We start from the raw sequence: 17,711 nt of genomic DNA on the forward strand, positions 1-17,711 counted from the left end.
TTTTCTTCAATTTTTTTATTTCCCATGTCGTACTGTAAGTTTTAAATTAATCCCCCTGTTTAGTAACCATTTTTGTTAATTCTCTGTTTAGCAGTTGATTTAGGGGATTGACGTTTTCAGCTGCGCTATATTATTGCTATTAATTTTAAATATTTTATGATTTTAAGATTTCATTCAAAGATTTTGTAAAAAAGACAAAGTTCACTTATATTTCGATCCTTTTTGTTCTGTATAATGTTGCTTCATTTTGCACACATATATACCAAACGAAAAGACAATTTTATATGGAAAACTTGTAGATTTTAAACGAAAAACCTGCAGACCATAATTTAAATCATTTCATGAAAGCAATTTTTTAGTTAATTTTTCTGATCTCCGACAAACAAGCTAATGAAACTTATCGTCTTTTCTTGACCCCTTGAACAAAATCAAAAAACAAGGTACACTGCGTGAAAGAAAAAAAAAAAAAAAAAAAGGACAGTTCCTTATCTCCCGTTTTACTGGACCGATTGTCGAAATTCAACTTGCGTTTTTCATATCTCGAAAACGCGGCTTAGGATATGTATTAGATTTATATATAGCATTGTTCTAATGTAGGTATTTTGACACAAAATCGGACTTTTTCTGAAATAACATACCAATGTTTTTCCATATTTCGATTCTACGATTCAAATTACGCCAAACTACTGAGTGTTGAAAAACTCGCACGAGTAGTTTTTAAAAATGAGCTCTCGAAATTTTACCTCCTCCATGTTAATTGAGTTTGGTATATATATTTATTAATCTTTCTTTTTTCTATCAAACTTATTTGATTCTTCCTTTCACATTTCGAAATTCAGGTTCATTCCAAATAAAATTCACCCATTTTTTTATTATTTATTTTTTAAATTTGTATTTTTTAATAATTGTTATAAATTTTTTGGAAAAAACTGTGAATTTTAATCTATAAAATTTTTACCAGCATTTTAACGTATTTCTAAGCATACCTGTGAAAAATTACTATGTTTTATTCAAAATTTCCGAAGATATACGTGAATTTATATATTGGCGCATTTTGAAATTTAGCATACTTGTTGAAAGCGATAAAACATCAAATGTGGTTTAGACACTCCGCTAAAATTATTTGAAAGTAAGAACGGTGTATCTTTTTTTCTGCTCATGCACAATGTAAAAACGTAGGAACGAGGTGACTTTTTTTCAGCTGCGGCATACTGGAAGGGAAAGGAAAATTGTTTGCCATATATTAAGAAGTCGCCAAGTGAATTAAGCTTCGCGCAAAATAAAAAAAATTGCCCTGTAGAATGGGAGACACAAAACTGTCCCTTTTTTTTTTTTTCCTCGCAGTATACATCACTCTCGTTGAGTGTTTCATTGGTCGGAATTAAAACCTTTGCAATGTGATTTGGAAAAGTCTTTCAAAATAATTAAGTGCTTCCAAAGGGATTTCTGAGTATTTTTAATTTACTAAATAAGAATAAAAATAATGCGTTTTCGTAACATGGTAGTGGGGCTAATTAAACTTTTGTTACATGGTAGTTGCTAATATTCCTAGGGTCGTGGCTAACTACATGATGTGGAGGGTTGTTCAAGAATCCTTGCCCAGGTTATCGGAGGACTGGAGAAATTTGCTCCAAGAATTCTGTTCAGTGGTTTCAGGAAAAAAAGAACAAGAACCTCGTTGGGACACTTGTATATTTTCCTTCAGCGAAGATTTAGGAGTGGCTCTTGGCTACCACTATGTAAAGCATTACTTCAATGAAGAAAACATGCATGGTGTAAGTGAGAAAATTCTGGGTTCTGTTATTTGCTAATACTAATTTCTATAAGTGCCATAGTTTGTCAAATAAACAAGTACATATCGGTAAATCGTAAACTCTGAACTTTAATACATATTATTTAAAAATTTATTTAGTGTTTGCTTCCTAATCGAGCTCTTCTGTTAGCAATGGTTAAGTATAAAATGATTCCTTTTCAAAAGGCCTAAAGTTATTAAAGTTGTTTCTCATTAAAGGTTAAAAAACAATTGATATTTTCATACTAGAAATTCAAATCAAAGGAATTTAAAATATTAGGTAATAACAGCGGCCAAGAAATAATGGCTCTCAAAATTCAAACTTCTATTATGTCTCTCCGAAAATGCCGAAAACGTTTCAGAGATATCATTAATCATACAAATTATTTTGTTTATCTGCACGCAATTTTTATGTTAGAAACATTTTCAGCGAAGTATTTCTCAGCTCTTTGAGGTGTTCATTATAACATCTAAATGTGTCTACTTAACTAAAACTACTCGTTGTATACTCTAACCTCTAGAAGTAAACTATGGCGATTGACAAGTTACTGCTTACGATGAAACTAACCAAGCAAAATCTAACTCAGAATTTTGTCCTTCCGTTCTGCTTAGTACTGCAGTATATATATAACAAATACTAACAATAATACATTTAGATGACTGGACAAAATAAGACAAATTTAGATGTTAAAAAAAAAGACATTTTGAACCATACCCACCAAGACTTAAAAGAAATGAAATTCAAAACCAGTAAAATTCCCAAATGCCCTATAAATATATAAAAAATTAACCAAAAGTTAAAAAAATTAAAGAAATGTTAAATACAATTACTACAAGAAATATACAGGAAGAGACGTACAGATATTAGGCATTTTTTAGAAGCAGGCAAGAAGAAAAATTAGCAACGCCTTCGCCAAGATTCGAACCGCGGACGTCTGAAATACGCGCCCAGCGTGCAGATCACCACATCACGAAGGCATGCCAAGAAAGGTGGGAGAAATACGTTATATACTCTACCTTTTAAACGGCTACTGGGATTTTTTTAGGGGACCCAATTGCAAAATCCTTGGTGTGGAGAGACATTATCCAACACCTTTTTAGTTCGAGCGCCACTGTAGGGAGATTAGATAGATTTTGGAAGCAGGCAAGATGACAAATTAGCAACGCCTTCGCCGGTAATCGAACCGGGAACCTCTGGAATACGCGCCCAGAGTATAGACCACGAAGGCATGCCAAGAAAGGAGGGATAAATGCCTTATAGAAGAATGCAATTAAATTTGATTCAACGTTATCAACAGCAGATAAATCAGACTCAATTGAACCCCCATCCTTATGAAACCACAACATTTCTATTCATCCCTAATCAGCCTATGAACCATTCTAACTTATTTAATTATAACAGTTCACCCAAAAACTTTTGAACTCTTCCTCGATGCAGAGGCAGTCTATTAAAGAAATACGAAAAAACAATTCCATATGTCAATATTCCGACGTCAAATAAAGCAAAAAAAAAGTAATTAGATACTTTTTACTAAATTTAAGATCGAAATTAAAATGTATAAATACGAAATATACTTAGAAACTTTGAAATCATAACTACTCAGTTGACATAGAAGCAGTCCGTTAAAGAAATATACAAAATGCATCTATGTATAAAAATTTCAATGTCAAATAAAGTCAAAGAAATTAATTGGACTTTTCTCACTACCTCATTTACATAACACATTTTCAACCTCATTTACATAAATCGAAATCCTGGAAACATCCTGTTAGGGAAACGCAGGTGGGAAACGAAAAGGTAAAGGAAAGGCTTGTTCCAAAATAAAAATAACTATTAGAAAAAATAAAGTAAACCCTATATCCAGGTGAGTGACGCATCTAAAGTAATTCAACACAAGAAAAGAGTTTATTATAAAAAAGTGACCTTTCATTAAATAAAAAATAAATATCTTATGCAGTCTACAAAATATCTTATGCTGTCTGCAGAACATTCTATTTAAAATTTTTGTTTATTTTGATTACGGCAAAGCATGCGAGGGTTGCCTGCTTAAAATAAGTAATGTTTTCGTGGAGATTCTGTATAAAATATAAGCTAACAGGAAAACCAGTCAAATGTTATTTTAATCAATTATCATAGCTATTGCGCACAAAGTTAGTATTTTAAATTACTTGTTATTGATCAATTTAGGTAACTGTTGTGGAATTAATTAAACGTATTCGCATTTATTATTGAGATCATGCATGCTGACACTTTTACTTAGAGGACGACTTGTCAGTAGAATTTTCCAATTCAAATTAGACACTTTTCCACAGCGATGTTGTAACTCAAGCACTATGAAATAATTTATTTTGATAGAAAGTAATACTTATTTTATTTTTGCAGTAAATTAATTTTTTTAATATGGGTATCTATAGAAATTTCTATTAGTTTTACTCGATTTAATCTGAACACATTTTTACTCAAACATGGCAACTTATTACTAATTAATGTTCTTGTAGTCACTCACTAATTGCTTAGAACATTAAAGAAAAGTTTTTCTCTGTGTTAAAAGAAAAGAAAAAGAGAAAATGCAAGGGATAAAGAACAGGTTAAAATGACACGCCGAACAAATATTAATTTAGAAGTCAAACAACAAAAATCAGCGTTATATTTGCAAATGTTCACAGGATTAGTTTCGATGATTTTACCAAACCATCAGCCTCGGCTGCCAAAGTGCAAATGAAAATGATGGTTCGGTAAAGCCATCGAAACTATTCCTTCGAAAATTTCCAATTATGAGGCTGATTTTTGTTGTTTCATTATTGTTTGTTTTGTTGTTCCAATTATAATTTTTTGTATTGATAAAAAACATTTTGTTGATAATTCATATCGAATTAATTTAGGAAAAATGCAAAACACTGGATTGCACGTTACTGCAACTAAAACTGAGATCATTTGTATAGACCCTAATGCTCTTGAGAATATCATATTCATCAATCGTACTACAGTTAACACATCTTGCGCGGGTGTTTTCCCACCAAACTCTCAACAGGTATCTGGCGAAGTTTTGTAATTCGTGAGCAAAATTACTTCTTCACAAAATAGCAGTGTTTCCAGACCTTTCATAACATACGAAATATGGCTCTTGTCTTTATTTTTGGAAAACATAGCGTTCCTACAGACGGTACTGTGCCCTAACAATCCTCTTTTCGTCCTTAAGCACTTTCTCCATAACAAGAATAAGCGCTAAAAATTTCTTCATGTCTTGCACTGTAATATCTTTTCGTTTATGGGCTTTCTTGGAAGTTGTGAATTTACCAGTATTTTGTTAATAAAATGTCTGTTTGACTTCTCTACAAGAAATGTAAAAACGTCATCGCCAATAAATCACACTAGAGCGTCCGCTACACTATCCAGAAAATTTTCTGTATTTATTTCTGAACGATATAAAACTCGTCTAAGACCGGTGGGTTTGTCTATTGACGACCATTCTTCTTGAGAACCAGAATCATCTGAATCGGGTCTTGAATCAGAGGTGCTTGAAGTTCTTCGTCACATAATAGTCCTAGGATGATGTACAATGTCATTTGTCACTAGAATCATGATCGGTAACCTCGTCCTCGCAATTCGGCAAACTAAATCTATACAAGATTATTCATCATCACATGGTATTTTATTATTGCCCATTTTTAGGAATTTACTGTAAAAAAAAGGTTAGGCTGAGAAGACACTGTACTTCTTGAGATGAAGTTCAGATATGTCGACGTACTCTTGTGGGCAAAGTACGAGTAACACGTGCTTGCCGAAATGTTTGGCTCTATAGAGTACGTTTGCCGCTCACCTTCCCAGATTTATGTTCAATGTACAGCTGGAAGCTCTGGTGTCGAATGCTACGTTTATCGTAGCATAACAGCATCAGCAAAAAACATTCATAGGTATGCATTTTTGCAATGAACGTTTTAACGTTGAAATGTACGGGCGTCGACCTAGTGTGTACCCGACCTTATTGTAAAAACATTACCAAAGCCCACCGATAACAATAGTCCACCAATAATTCGAAGGAAAACGATTTTTGTTCTTTCCCGCGCTCGACTACCAATCCGAACAAAACGACTTCCGGGAAAGATATATTAAGAATTAAAAGGACGAAGGAAAGTTTTAGAAATTCATTACAAATATTAGGAAATTATTAGAATAACTTCAAAGAATAAATGACACAAGTCTCACAAAAATTGATCTGAAGCGTGCTTATGAAACCGGCCAATGAAAATGCTCCACTAAAATAATATTGCTCGCGATTTGCGAACCCACCAAAATATGCCTGTTTTAGCTGTCTTTGGCAAATGTCTCTCAAGGAATCAAGATGAAAGCAGAAATGCAAATTTTACCGAATATTTTAAATAAAACCCTTCTTTTTCAAAATCAGATCTTAAATAATATGCTACTCGGAACTTGGTACTGATTTCGAAATGTTTTTAAACGAATTACAGAAATCGATCCAAATTTTAGACACATCAAACGTTAAAAATCGTGGAAACACTAAAATGGATATTGAAACTTTCCTAAATTGTGGAAACTCTAAGCCTGATATTAATGGCAAATTGTTTCCAATGAATGGAACTAATACTCAATCTTTTAAAAATACGCTCTGATGGAAAAAACTCATCTCTATCTTGCAACAAACAAAATGTATTTTAAAGGTAACGACTTAAATTGGGATTCAGTTTTCAGGTAATGTATTATTTGTAACAGAATAGGGATATCATTTATTGGAATATTTGTAATTAATTCCTTTTGTAATTTTCATACTTTTTGAGATTTTGATGTGCGGGATTTTTTATCACATTTTGATACTTTGCATTAAGTTTTAGGTAAGGCAGTTTTAGGAAGCATTTTTATGAAGTGGTTTAAACATATATAGTAATATGTCATTGCAATGTTTTTTTGTATTTAACAACGAGGATGCATGAAGCTTTATTTCATTTCTTTCAGGCGCTGGAGATGGTTCATTATATACATAAAGCATACTTAAATATGCTAGAAAGGAATGATTGGATGGACGAAAAAACTAAAACAAAAGCCATAGAAAAGGTCCGCTACATTTCCTTCTTTTCCTTATATTATTTAAATTTCTTAATATAATAGTATATATATTTTTTTTTGCGATAGAACTTCTAATCGTGAATAATATTTTCATCAAAATCATTATCAATTATTTTCAAATGCCAGAAATGAGAACCTAAGTATAATAAGTATTGTAATACAAGCCGCCCCACCGGGTTAGTGGTTAATGACTCTGACTACCATAATGAAGGGCCCGGGTTCGAACCCCGGGAAAGGCATGGTTGTCTGTAAATATATAGTGTCTGCGATGCAGGGGAATACTTAAAATATACAGCGAGCTGAAAGTCCTTTCGAGAGGTTGGTGGGAGGGAAAGAGTGGTATAAGGCCTTTGACTCGTCCCCCGGGGTGCTCTCCTGCAAACTGGGGACAGAACTGAACAATATCGAACTGCCACCTGTATGGTGCACAAAGCTCTTGCCAATGAAAGGCGGAGCAATATTGTCTCCTTCCCACGATGAATTACATGGGCTTGCTTTGATTTCAGACAAGCGAAATGAATGACAACAAAAACAATCGTAATACAAAAAAAAAAAAAAACCTTTGCGAGGTGTGTCGAAAGCTAATTATCTCATCTTCACATCATCTAGTTACTTATTCATAGTATATGCTCCATGAAATGTGTCAGAGTATCCTAGATTTTCTTCTGAAACCGGAAAATTCGACAAGCCATGCACAAGCAACTGATCATCTGCAATTTTCAACTATGGCAATTTTCTTTTTCAATAAATTATTTTTAATGGAATTGTTTTTCTATCTAAGCATCTATTTCACTTACAGAGAAAGAAAATTATTCTTTAGAATTTTAAATATAATGTATGATATATTATAACCGAAATGTTTAAATTTTACATTCAAATTCATCCTAATTCCTTATATAAAATAATCAGAAAAGCATGCGATAATACCTTTTTCAGAAAGCTCTTGATGCGTTCTTAGAAATTTCTTCTCATACCTGGAAAATGTTTATCGTCCTATATCCCTCTGAGGTGGGTTATTGATGTATTTAACATGAACGTGACCTTATGTGGGCATTTTCATATAACATACTAGAAACCCCGGCTGTCATACGAAATGACCGCTGTTTTAGATATTATAAATTGTAATTAAAATGATTTGTGCAAAGATGTCTGCTAATTCAAACTGAATTACCCAGAGCAGGCGGCGAGGACGCCCCTTTGCTTACTGCCCCACGGGGTTTTCCCCTTCTACTTGCTTAATTGGTTAAAGAAGAGTGCACTGGCGGTAAATTTCTTAAGAGCCACCACTAGCTCAATAAATAAAGGTGATTTAAATAATAAAATGCTAATTCACATGTCAAAGATCTTTTTGTACACAACATTTCTTGTGTAGCTCTTTCCATCATTTTTAAGCTCGCCTTGCAGAGGACCATCCAATATTTTAAATTTTATGTCTGTTCTTTCACGAACTCTTGAACAGGCAGCATAAAGTTGACCGTGTCCAAATGCAGGCTCAGGTAAAAAAAATGCTTAAGCGCTTGGCCCTGAGACTTATTGATGGTCATAGCAAAGGCAAGTTTTACAGGAAATTGTCTACGTCTCAATTGAAACGGCAACCCTGTGCCGTGACAACTTCACTCCATTGGCTAGTACCGTTACACAAGCAACCAATAAACTATGGGCGACCAACAGACACTGAAGCCGCATATATATATATATAGGTGAAGTAACATCATCTCCTCCGAAACGGCTGGCTCCCGGGCTTAGCGAAGCACACCGTTGGAGATTCCGCAGGTCCGCACGCCATTTTGACCATTCGCGTCTTCTTGGGACTTTAATTAGCCGAGATATTAATTAAAAACTAATTTTCCCTACATTTTTTACTTTCTTTCTTGTGTTTTCCTTATTAAAGGGATTTGGCTACGTGCCAAATTATTTTTTCAAGAATATCTAGGGAACGGCGCCGAGTTCAAATTAGAGACGCGTATCCACGGATTCTAAAATCCATCGGTACGAATCCATCTATACCGCTCTCATCTTCGTACGACTTTAATCGGTTGAGATATTAATTAAAAACTGCGGAAACGCTAATGTCCGTGCTCATTTTTATGAGTGGCAACAATAAACTATCGGCGACACACACTTTAGCTGCTTATATATAAAAAGATGTGTTAATAGGACGAACACTTTATCATAACACGTACAAAAACCAGTATAGTTTACACATAGTAACAACAACAACAACGCTTATCATTTATTATCGTGACATTCTCTTCTATTCCATATTAAATAAATTACGTAGAGTCAATACAATGGTATCAACACTGTTTTTTATTTAATACAAATTTTATGTTTTCTGATTTGTTTGAAAGCCTGAAAGATGGTGTGACGTATACACGAACCAGTTTCCCTCAGAAAGTCCTCCGCGAAGGCATCATTTCCCTTAGACATACAATCTGTGTCACGTGAGAGGAAGGCGAAAGAAGGAGAAGTGACCGGTTAGGCTAAAATGCGCATGCGTGGTGTTCATCAGATCATCTCAAAAGGAATAAATACAAAGCAATAAAGATTTCAGAACCTAGTTTATTTAATACAAATTTTATGTTTTCTGATTTGTTTGAAAGCCTGAAAGATGGTGTGACGTATACACGAACCAGTTTCCCTCAGAAAGTCCTCCGCGAAGGCATCATTTCCCTTAGACATACAATCTGTGTCACGTGAGAGGAAGGCGAAAGAAGGAGAAGTGACCGGTTAGGCTAAAATGCGCATGCGTGGTGTTCATCAGATCATCTCAAAAGGAATAAATACAAAGCAATAAAGATTTCAGAACCTAGTTCAACTGTGCGCTACAGCAGGAAAAGTGTGCCTAACAATGCAAAATAACATTAAAAAAAAATCCTTTTAAAATTCATCTTATATTCATTTCCAAATAAACCGCACGCAAATACCAAATAACAGAGGAGCAGGGTCAACCTTAAGGGCAGAGGGGAAGCAAAAATGTCAAAACCAGAGATGAAAACTTTTTCCATCTATCACTGTCATCTTCGCTATTCTGTCATCAGGGGTGTTGCAACGAAATAAATAAATAAATGAAATAGCCCTGTTTCTAAGCTGACGAAGCCACACAACTGAAGAATTTAGAATTTAAAACTAATCTCATAAAAACAATCAAAATAATCTGTATCTTTATGAGTCCAAACCCTATAGGCCGAAATAAGCAGTGCAAAAATTGTAACATCAAAAACATAGACCAGTTCAAAATGATAGCGAAATAATAGACAGTTAAAAAACATATTTTGAATACATCGAGTCCAAAAGAAAGCTTGCAAAAATAATAGTCCAACACTTGAAAAAACAAAACCATATGCAAATTTTTAATTAATTTTCGAATTTTTAAGTGGAAAGAACAAATCTAAATGCGAATTTTGAAAGCATATACGCCGGGTTAGGAAAAAACAAAACATAATTCATGAACAAGAAATAATGCTTAAAAAAATTTTCGATTTGAGAGGACCGAGTCCAAAAAACTATAAAACAGAAACAATCCAACTTATTCAAAAAAAATGAAAATTTGATCTGAAAATATATATATATATATAAATCTGAAAGTTTTCAGGAAAATTATTAATTTTTTTTTTAAATGAAAGGTTTCAGATTTTTAATTAGTCCAAAGGGGCTTTTTTTTAACGCTTTGTGTGCTACATTTATTTATTAAATGTCATGTTCTCAAACCATAAAGTTCAGTTTAACAGCAGTATCGGAAAATAAATTTTAAATGAGCTTATCTTTAGAATTTCCCATAGAGTCTCATGCGCTGGAGATAAAAATGTTTTTTCCTCTGCAGTGCTGCCATTGCTCGGTTTGAAATCGTCAAGAGTTTGTTAATCAAAAATTCGTTAAAGTATTACAAAATATGAAATCGGTAATAAAACAAAATTCAAATTCAAATTCTAGATGCCCATATTCTGAAACCTTTCAGATTTTTCTATGGAAAATTACATTATTCAAATTTTTATGTCTCAAGGTACCGTTGTTTTATCACAATGCGAGAAGCATACATACATTAATGGAGATTCTTCATTATTTCTTTAAATACAATACAGGGCTCTAGCATTTGGTGGCAAGAATTGGAAAAGTGGTTATAGTTTTCAAGCCAAAAATGCCAAAAAGAAATTAATAGTCCTTCAGGGCAAATTACTCCTTTGGTCTAACAAACTCAGCATTTAGTTTTTAAAATCTGTAACACAAGAGTGACAAATGGTTTAAAATAATAAAACATATGTACGCCTTTATAGTCGCAAAGCCTAAAATGTATGAAGAATGCCTAAAATGTGTAAAACTCAATAAAAACAATTAGAAAAACCTTTGTTGTAGATATAAAAATGAAGAATTTAAATAAGAACATTATCTGGACTGTGAATTAAATCCGCCAATCTGAGTTTTAGAAAACATATACATAAAGAAACATAATAAGAGTCTTAAAAACAAAATTTTTTTACCCGTCCTGCGCTACAGCTGATTTGTTTAGATATTATGTTAAACCTCTTACACACGGCTGCAATTATTAATATTGTTGAGAAATCGCCTTGCTTTGACTCCATTTTGCTTTTAAGTTTAGATGCTCTAAGTTTATACATATATTACTACAGGTAGAAATAGAAAGATATCACTACTGCCATAGTTTGCTTTATTGCTGTAGATAATGTGATTGTAACTTGCTTTATTAGCTTTAGAAATTTCCAAAGCTATAAAATATGAGAAATTAATGTGATTCTCAGGAGATCTCTAACGTTTAGATATGACTTACTTGTACATTAAAATATTCACAAAATTATTTATTCTTCAGTATCAGTTTAACATTAGTGCTAAAACTTTAAAATAAATGCAAATTTTATTTGGAAACTGAAACTTGCTAATAAATTTCTTCAATAAATAACATTTATCTCATATTTCATGTAACTAAGCATTTTTAAGGTATTACAGAGTAATACACAGCTGTTGAAATTTGCTCTGAACTCCTGATTATCTATTTAACGTCCACGTATGGAGGCTAAAAGATGTTCTCAAAACTGAACCTTAAGATTGCAATTATGCACCGGTACATTACAAATGTATTTTCAAAGACTTTAAGTGAATGGGAGATAATGTACTAAGTGAAATATATATTAATAAAAAATAATAAAATTACTATAGATATCCCTTTTAATTCTGGAAACATTTCTTTTTTGCTTCGCCAATATTTTTTGAGATAATTTAGTAAAGATTGCTCGAAGTGCGGATACACCATTAATTTCTATTTTCTACAATTTTTAACATTATGTCTACTTATTTTTGAGCTTCATTATGAAGGCAACACTTGCTTTGACACTTTCGGTTCATTAATATCTTCTTACTGTTTTACTGACTCCTCTTTTTGTCAGCATCGGATTATTGGATTGGATTGGATTATTCAGTTATGGCAAAGCACACAAGGGCTATCTGCCTAAAGGGAGAGATGCCTTCGTGGAGGACTTTCTAAGGGAAACTGGCTCGTATACACGTTACACATCGGGAAAACCACGAAAACGCCCATGCAGCCAGCCTGTTCGCGGGATTCGAACCTCGGACCGAACTACCAGTGTTCAGCGTCTTTACCGCTAGGCCGCTGGTGAGCGCCTTTTTGTCAGCATCAAGAAAGTCCTTATATTGTGCAATCTTCTTTCTTCTTGTCTTTATCAGCATTTCTTTCGCTTTTAATCCCATAACACAAAAGATAATTTTAACAACGTCTTGAACTAAAATTCCTTCGCCGACAAAAACATTTCTTTTTTACGATATCCGAGATCAACTATTCCGCCATTATTTAGCGTTAATTTTCTAATTTGATTTCAAGACTTAACTGTGACCCACCATCGACCGAGCAGTAAAAGACGTTGAACAGTGTAGTTCGGTCCAGAGTTCGAGTCCCGGCGATCGGGCTGGCTGCATGAGCGTTTTCGTGGTTTGGCCCATGTGTAACGTGGTTACAAGCCAGTTTTCCTTAGAAAGACCTCCACTGGTCATTCCTCCCTTTCCGTGAAGTGCCTAAGGGCAAAGCACGTAATAAGTAAAAAAAAAGAAGAGAAGACTTAGCTGTGTGGTTTTTACATATTCTTTTACGGAAATGATTTATAATGGTTAGATAACCGACTGGTCAATGTAATACTTTATGTAACGTTAAAAAGCAGTTTCCTTTCGACGTGAGAAATGAATTTTACTGTTGATATACTGAAAATGTTTTAAAGATTAATTTATTAATGTACATTAGTAGTTCTTCATAACAAGCTACTTATCAATAAAAATATAAGAAAGGTTTCCAGAATACCTATGAAATAACAGCATATGTGCTCCATTTTGAATGTTTCATATATACAAGTATTAATCTAATTTATTGCAGAATTTTTTAATTTTAAACAAAGTTTTTCCTTTACTGTACACGTTTAAAAATTCTCAAATGTTTTAATGCACTTGGTGGGTCCATGCGTGAAATTTTTTTAATAGCGCACTAAGAATTTCAAACTAAACATTATCATGTAATTTCTTTTATTTATTTATTTTATTTGAAGAGAACTTCATGCCAATTTTATTCAACATTTTCAAATGTTGACTTATATACTTTATATTTTTTCTGCATATAGTCGATAAACATATTTAAAATTATTCTTCTATTGCTCTAATTGAAGAATTATTTAAAAACGAGAATCGTTTTTCTTTCGTTTCTTACAGGCCAATGCCATAATGACACTTGTTGGATATCCGAAAGAGCTTATGAATGACTCTTTTATCTCTGAGTATTATAAAAATGTGAGTACCTAAAGATTTATTTTTAAATTGTAAACCATAAATTTTGCTCATAAAATCAAAGACCAATAAAATTAAAAATCTTTTACCATTACAATTTTATTTTGCTTTTCAGTTAACTCTTAATAATATAAGTTATTTTGACAACATGCGGAAGATAAAGAAGTGGTCAGTTGACAAAACCTTCTCCCGTCTAAGAAAACCTAATAAAAGAGGAGAGTACGTAAAATTTTAAGAATTAGTAATTATTTATTTTATTACACTTATTATGATTTTCCTAAGTCCTGCTTGCAAAAAAATATTGAAGTCTAAATTAATATTTATAAAACTAGTAATTATCAATTACACCATATGTTACTGTTAATTTTCACCTTTTTTTATTGCGAAAAAGCTTTCTAATATGCTGTTTATTCTGCAAGACTTGCCGTGTTTCTTCTGCAATATATTCAGGATTAAAGTTTAGCATTCCGAATGTTTTCGTAGCCTTAAGCAATATAAATATTATTACTGCCTAAGCACAATTTAGAATATGGTTTGTTTTATTTAATATATTATTGGATTTCACTTATTTTTACTAAGAGTTATTTTAATTTGTTAGTCTTTTGCTCTTTTATTCTCCTCGCGTTTTCTTGCCAGTTTGTAAATGAATTAGGATGAACGAGCGTATTTAAAATGACGTTTCGAAACGTTTAGTTATAGTGCGGTTTCGCTATTGTGAGCGCACGTTGTTACTTCTATCAGCTGTGAACCTTGAATATCGGCTTCGCATCCTTGCTGCCGAACTATTTTCCTCCCGGAGTCAACCTGATAGATTAAATGGAATTGGATAATTTTGCACTAACTTTAACCTTTAAATTTGTGTTACACTGTCTTTCAAGTTAACCCCGCAAGTTGTTGGTGATTGTAAGCAGGTAGTCCGTGCCGTGTGTAAAATGTTGTATTCAATTAAAGGGTCTTTTACACCCTTCCTCTGTTGTATTCATCTTCGAGTCTTTGTGAGGAGTTGCAAGACTTACATTTAAGCAGATCTACTACTTGCATTGACTAATAGCTAAGACTAGATCCCATAATATTAAATATGAAGAATCTTATCTTTTTATTAATTTACTGTTTTATCAAATCTTTTTATATCCTTTATAAAATATTTTGGAGCATTTAGGATATACTTATCTACCAGGTACAAAAAATAATAAAACTGACTGAGCTTTCTGTTCATTAAATTTCCATTACAAGTATGATAAAGGTAACGATCATAAAAAAAAATTGTTATTACAAAGTCTCACTAAATTTGTTAATTATAGGTAAAAAAGAAAAGAAAACATCCATTCCTAAAATGTGAACGTATGCTTAAAATGTTGGGGAAAAACATATTTAAGGGTACCCCTTGGCAAAAATTGGCGATATTTTGGCACCATTCCTGTTTAGGTGCAACTCCCAAGCAAAATGCCGTCCAAACATAATAAATAATGCAATAAAACATAAAAAATTATAACCTCGATAAACTGCATTCTAAATCAAAATAAAACAAGGAAATAACATAAAAATGAAAAACCATTTTATCTAATCCGCATGGTATAAAAAGTAAATGTTGACTTAACCTTATTTAGAAATTTCTGTGTCTTCCTATGTCCACTTAACAGCGGACTGGTAGGGTAGTTATGGGTTATTCCTTGTCCTACAAGTTTGTCCCATGATCTATGAAACACCCTGGATATGTGTTACCGGCAAAGTTCAAAATCCGTCATTGTATATAATGTCTAAAACTAGCCAGCAATGTATGAAACGATTCATACTTCACCAATTTTCTAGGTATTCTATAGAATGCCAAATGACAAACCGCCAAAGTATGAAATACATTTTTGATTCGTTTCGAAGAACCCAAGCTACTTATCAGTAGTTAGTAAATGAAGTAAAAAGGCCAAAATGACTACTAAGTAGGAACCACAGAACTACTGGCTGCTGAATCGCTAGGATATGATGTTTGTGGAAAAAAATTACATTCATTTAGCTTGTTAAAGAAAGCATCAGTACTATACAGTATTACGTCACGGACACTGAGTTTATTTTCCGTACTTCACGAAAACTCAATACTGGACACGGACTACGTGAGAGAATGTTGAAAGAACTTTAAACCAAATACAAAATTGTTACAAATAATGATATTGAACTGTACAAAACACCTATCAGAAAGATCACACCTATCAGTGATATTGAGTTGTACCTGAGGCCTATCAGAGAAAAAAAACGGAATAAAAAGGGCATAGCTGTGGAACTTATGCTTGTTTCTGAATTTAATTTCCGTTGTCTTGTAAATCCTACTTATTCCCACTGTCAGCCAGATAGAAAATATAAATTTATTATGTTGTACAAGAACATCTCGCTATCCTTTTTTTTTACATATTTTGACTAACAGTTTTTAATGGCACTCTTTCATTAATTTTTCAAAATAACATTTGTACGAGTATTTTTGAGGAATGTACGTCTTTTAAATAATAGCTTTATCACAACCTTTTTTCCATACTGTTACGATATGTACAGGCGCGGTGAGATAGCTTCCCCGCAAAGCAGTTTTAGGGTTGACATAAAATGGGCAAAGGAAGGCAGGGTTGCCACATTTGGCGACATTTGGCAAAAAATTGGCGATATGCCATGGACGGATGGAGAACCTTGTGGAACGAATTCTTACCGGTTTAACCCAGAATATTCTAGAACACAAGCCGAAAGCTATATAAACCCTGCTGGTCAGCAGTCAGTTAGAGTGCCTCGTCGAGAGGGCGAGTCAGTGTGTGCCTCGTCTGGAGTGCGAGATAGTTAGTTAGTATCGAGTGTGTGCCTCGTCTGGAATGCGAGATAGTTAGTTAGTATCGAGTGTGTGCTTCATCGAGAGGGTGAGTCAGAGTCCCTCGTCTGCAGTGCGAGAGAGTTAGTATCGAGTTGGTGTCTCGTCTAGCGAGTTAATCCCAGCGGAGTCGATCGAGTTGACAGCCGGGCAGCCAGTGCCGAGTGGGTCGTCGAGAGCACCGCAATAGTCTCGTAGTATATCACGGTCAGCGCATCGTCGAGGGAGAGTTTTGAGCTCCGGGAACGACTGAACCGCAGAGTCGAGAGCTGTGCTCGTGTGTCGTCGAGTGCATCGCGAGTTGTAGAAGGAAGAGTCTCGAGAGTACGTGAAGTTAAGATAACAACCGAGCAGAGACGGGAGCTATACTCGGGTGCTTTGCAGTGAAACTGTCTCCACCGTTATTGCCTGATAGTGTGAAGGCTGTGTCGCTGAGTTTCAGCGTGTTTATAGGAGAGCTTCGACGACTGTAAAAAGTGACTTTGGAGCTGTTGTGATTAATACTGGCTAAATAAAGCGTGTTTTGATACTTCATCAAGTGTCGTCGTTATTTACTCCAAATCTACGAATCCCGTACGAACTTGGAGGAAGAGAATAACGTAACAACTGGTGTCAGAAAAGAAAGAAAAACGAAACAATACTTTGCCTAAAGAACATTTGTCATTCTGTAGAATGCCTAGGTATTATATACAATGCCTAGGGAAAGTGTGTAATAATTCTCATATTTCATACTGTAAATAAAATTGTTCGGTATTATATATAATGCCTGGGCATTCTATGGAACGCCAGCGTTTCATACTTTGCCGGTAACATATACAACACAGAGAAGAGAAGTTACCAGTTACTAGTATCATTCATTTCTCCAGTGCTAGTTCTAAGCCAGTTCTGAGTTCTAGTGTAGAAAATGGTGCTTTTCGGATTGGGGCAAAATACAGATGGTTTGGCGATGATTTGAGTAGTGACTATCTGATTTTGAGGCGAAGCGGATGTGAATATTGAGTATGGTGGGCGTTTCATTTTCGTGATTCGCCCCCCCCCCCCCGTGTTGATTTCATACGCAATCGTTTTAACGCGAAAGGTGCATTAACTTCTGTAAAGAGTTCTCCGGAAACTTCAGAAAAAACATTCTATATACGCACATTTATGCGCATTAACTTATCTAAGAGCTATGTAATATTTTGTATCTATATTCTAAATTT

The 17,711-nt window shown here is 33.9% G+C and overlaps 1 protein-coding gene across 1 annotated transcript in view; it reads left to right on the plus strand.

Annotated features, from left to right (window-relative positions):
* The first annotated feature begins 1,529 nt into the window (after positions 1-1,529).
* The window catches only part of LOC118191219 (neprilysin-2-like), a 54,313-nt gene continuing 38,131 nt past the window's right edge, over positions 1,530-17,711 (plus strand). Inside the window, exons 1-4 of the mRNA XM_035362020.2 lie at positions 1,530-1,775; positions 6,765-6,863; positions 13,599-13,676; positions 13,789-13,892. Of these exons, the coding sequence (XP_035217911.1) occupies positions 1,530-1,775; positions 6,765-6,863; positions 13,599-13,676; positions 13,789-13,892 (527 nt within the window). The remainder of the gene's footprint in view (positions 1,776-6,764; positions 6,864-13,598; positions 13,677-13,788; positions 13,893-17,711) is intronic.

Source organism: Stegodyphus dumicola, chromosome 3 (assembly GCF_044657685.1).
Source record: "Stegodyphus dumicola isolate Sdum_Otavi_A_Nest chromosome 3, ASM4465768v1".
Classification (NCBI taxonomy): Eukaryota; Metazoa; Arthropoda; class Arachnida; order Araneae; family Eresidae; genus Stegodyphus; species Stegodyphus dumicola.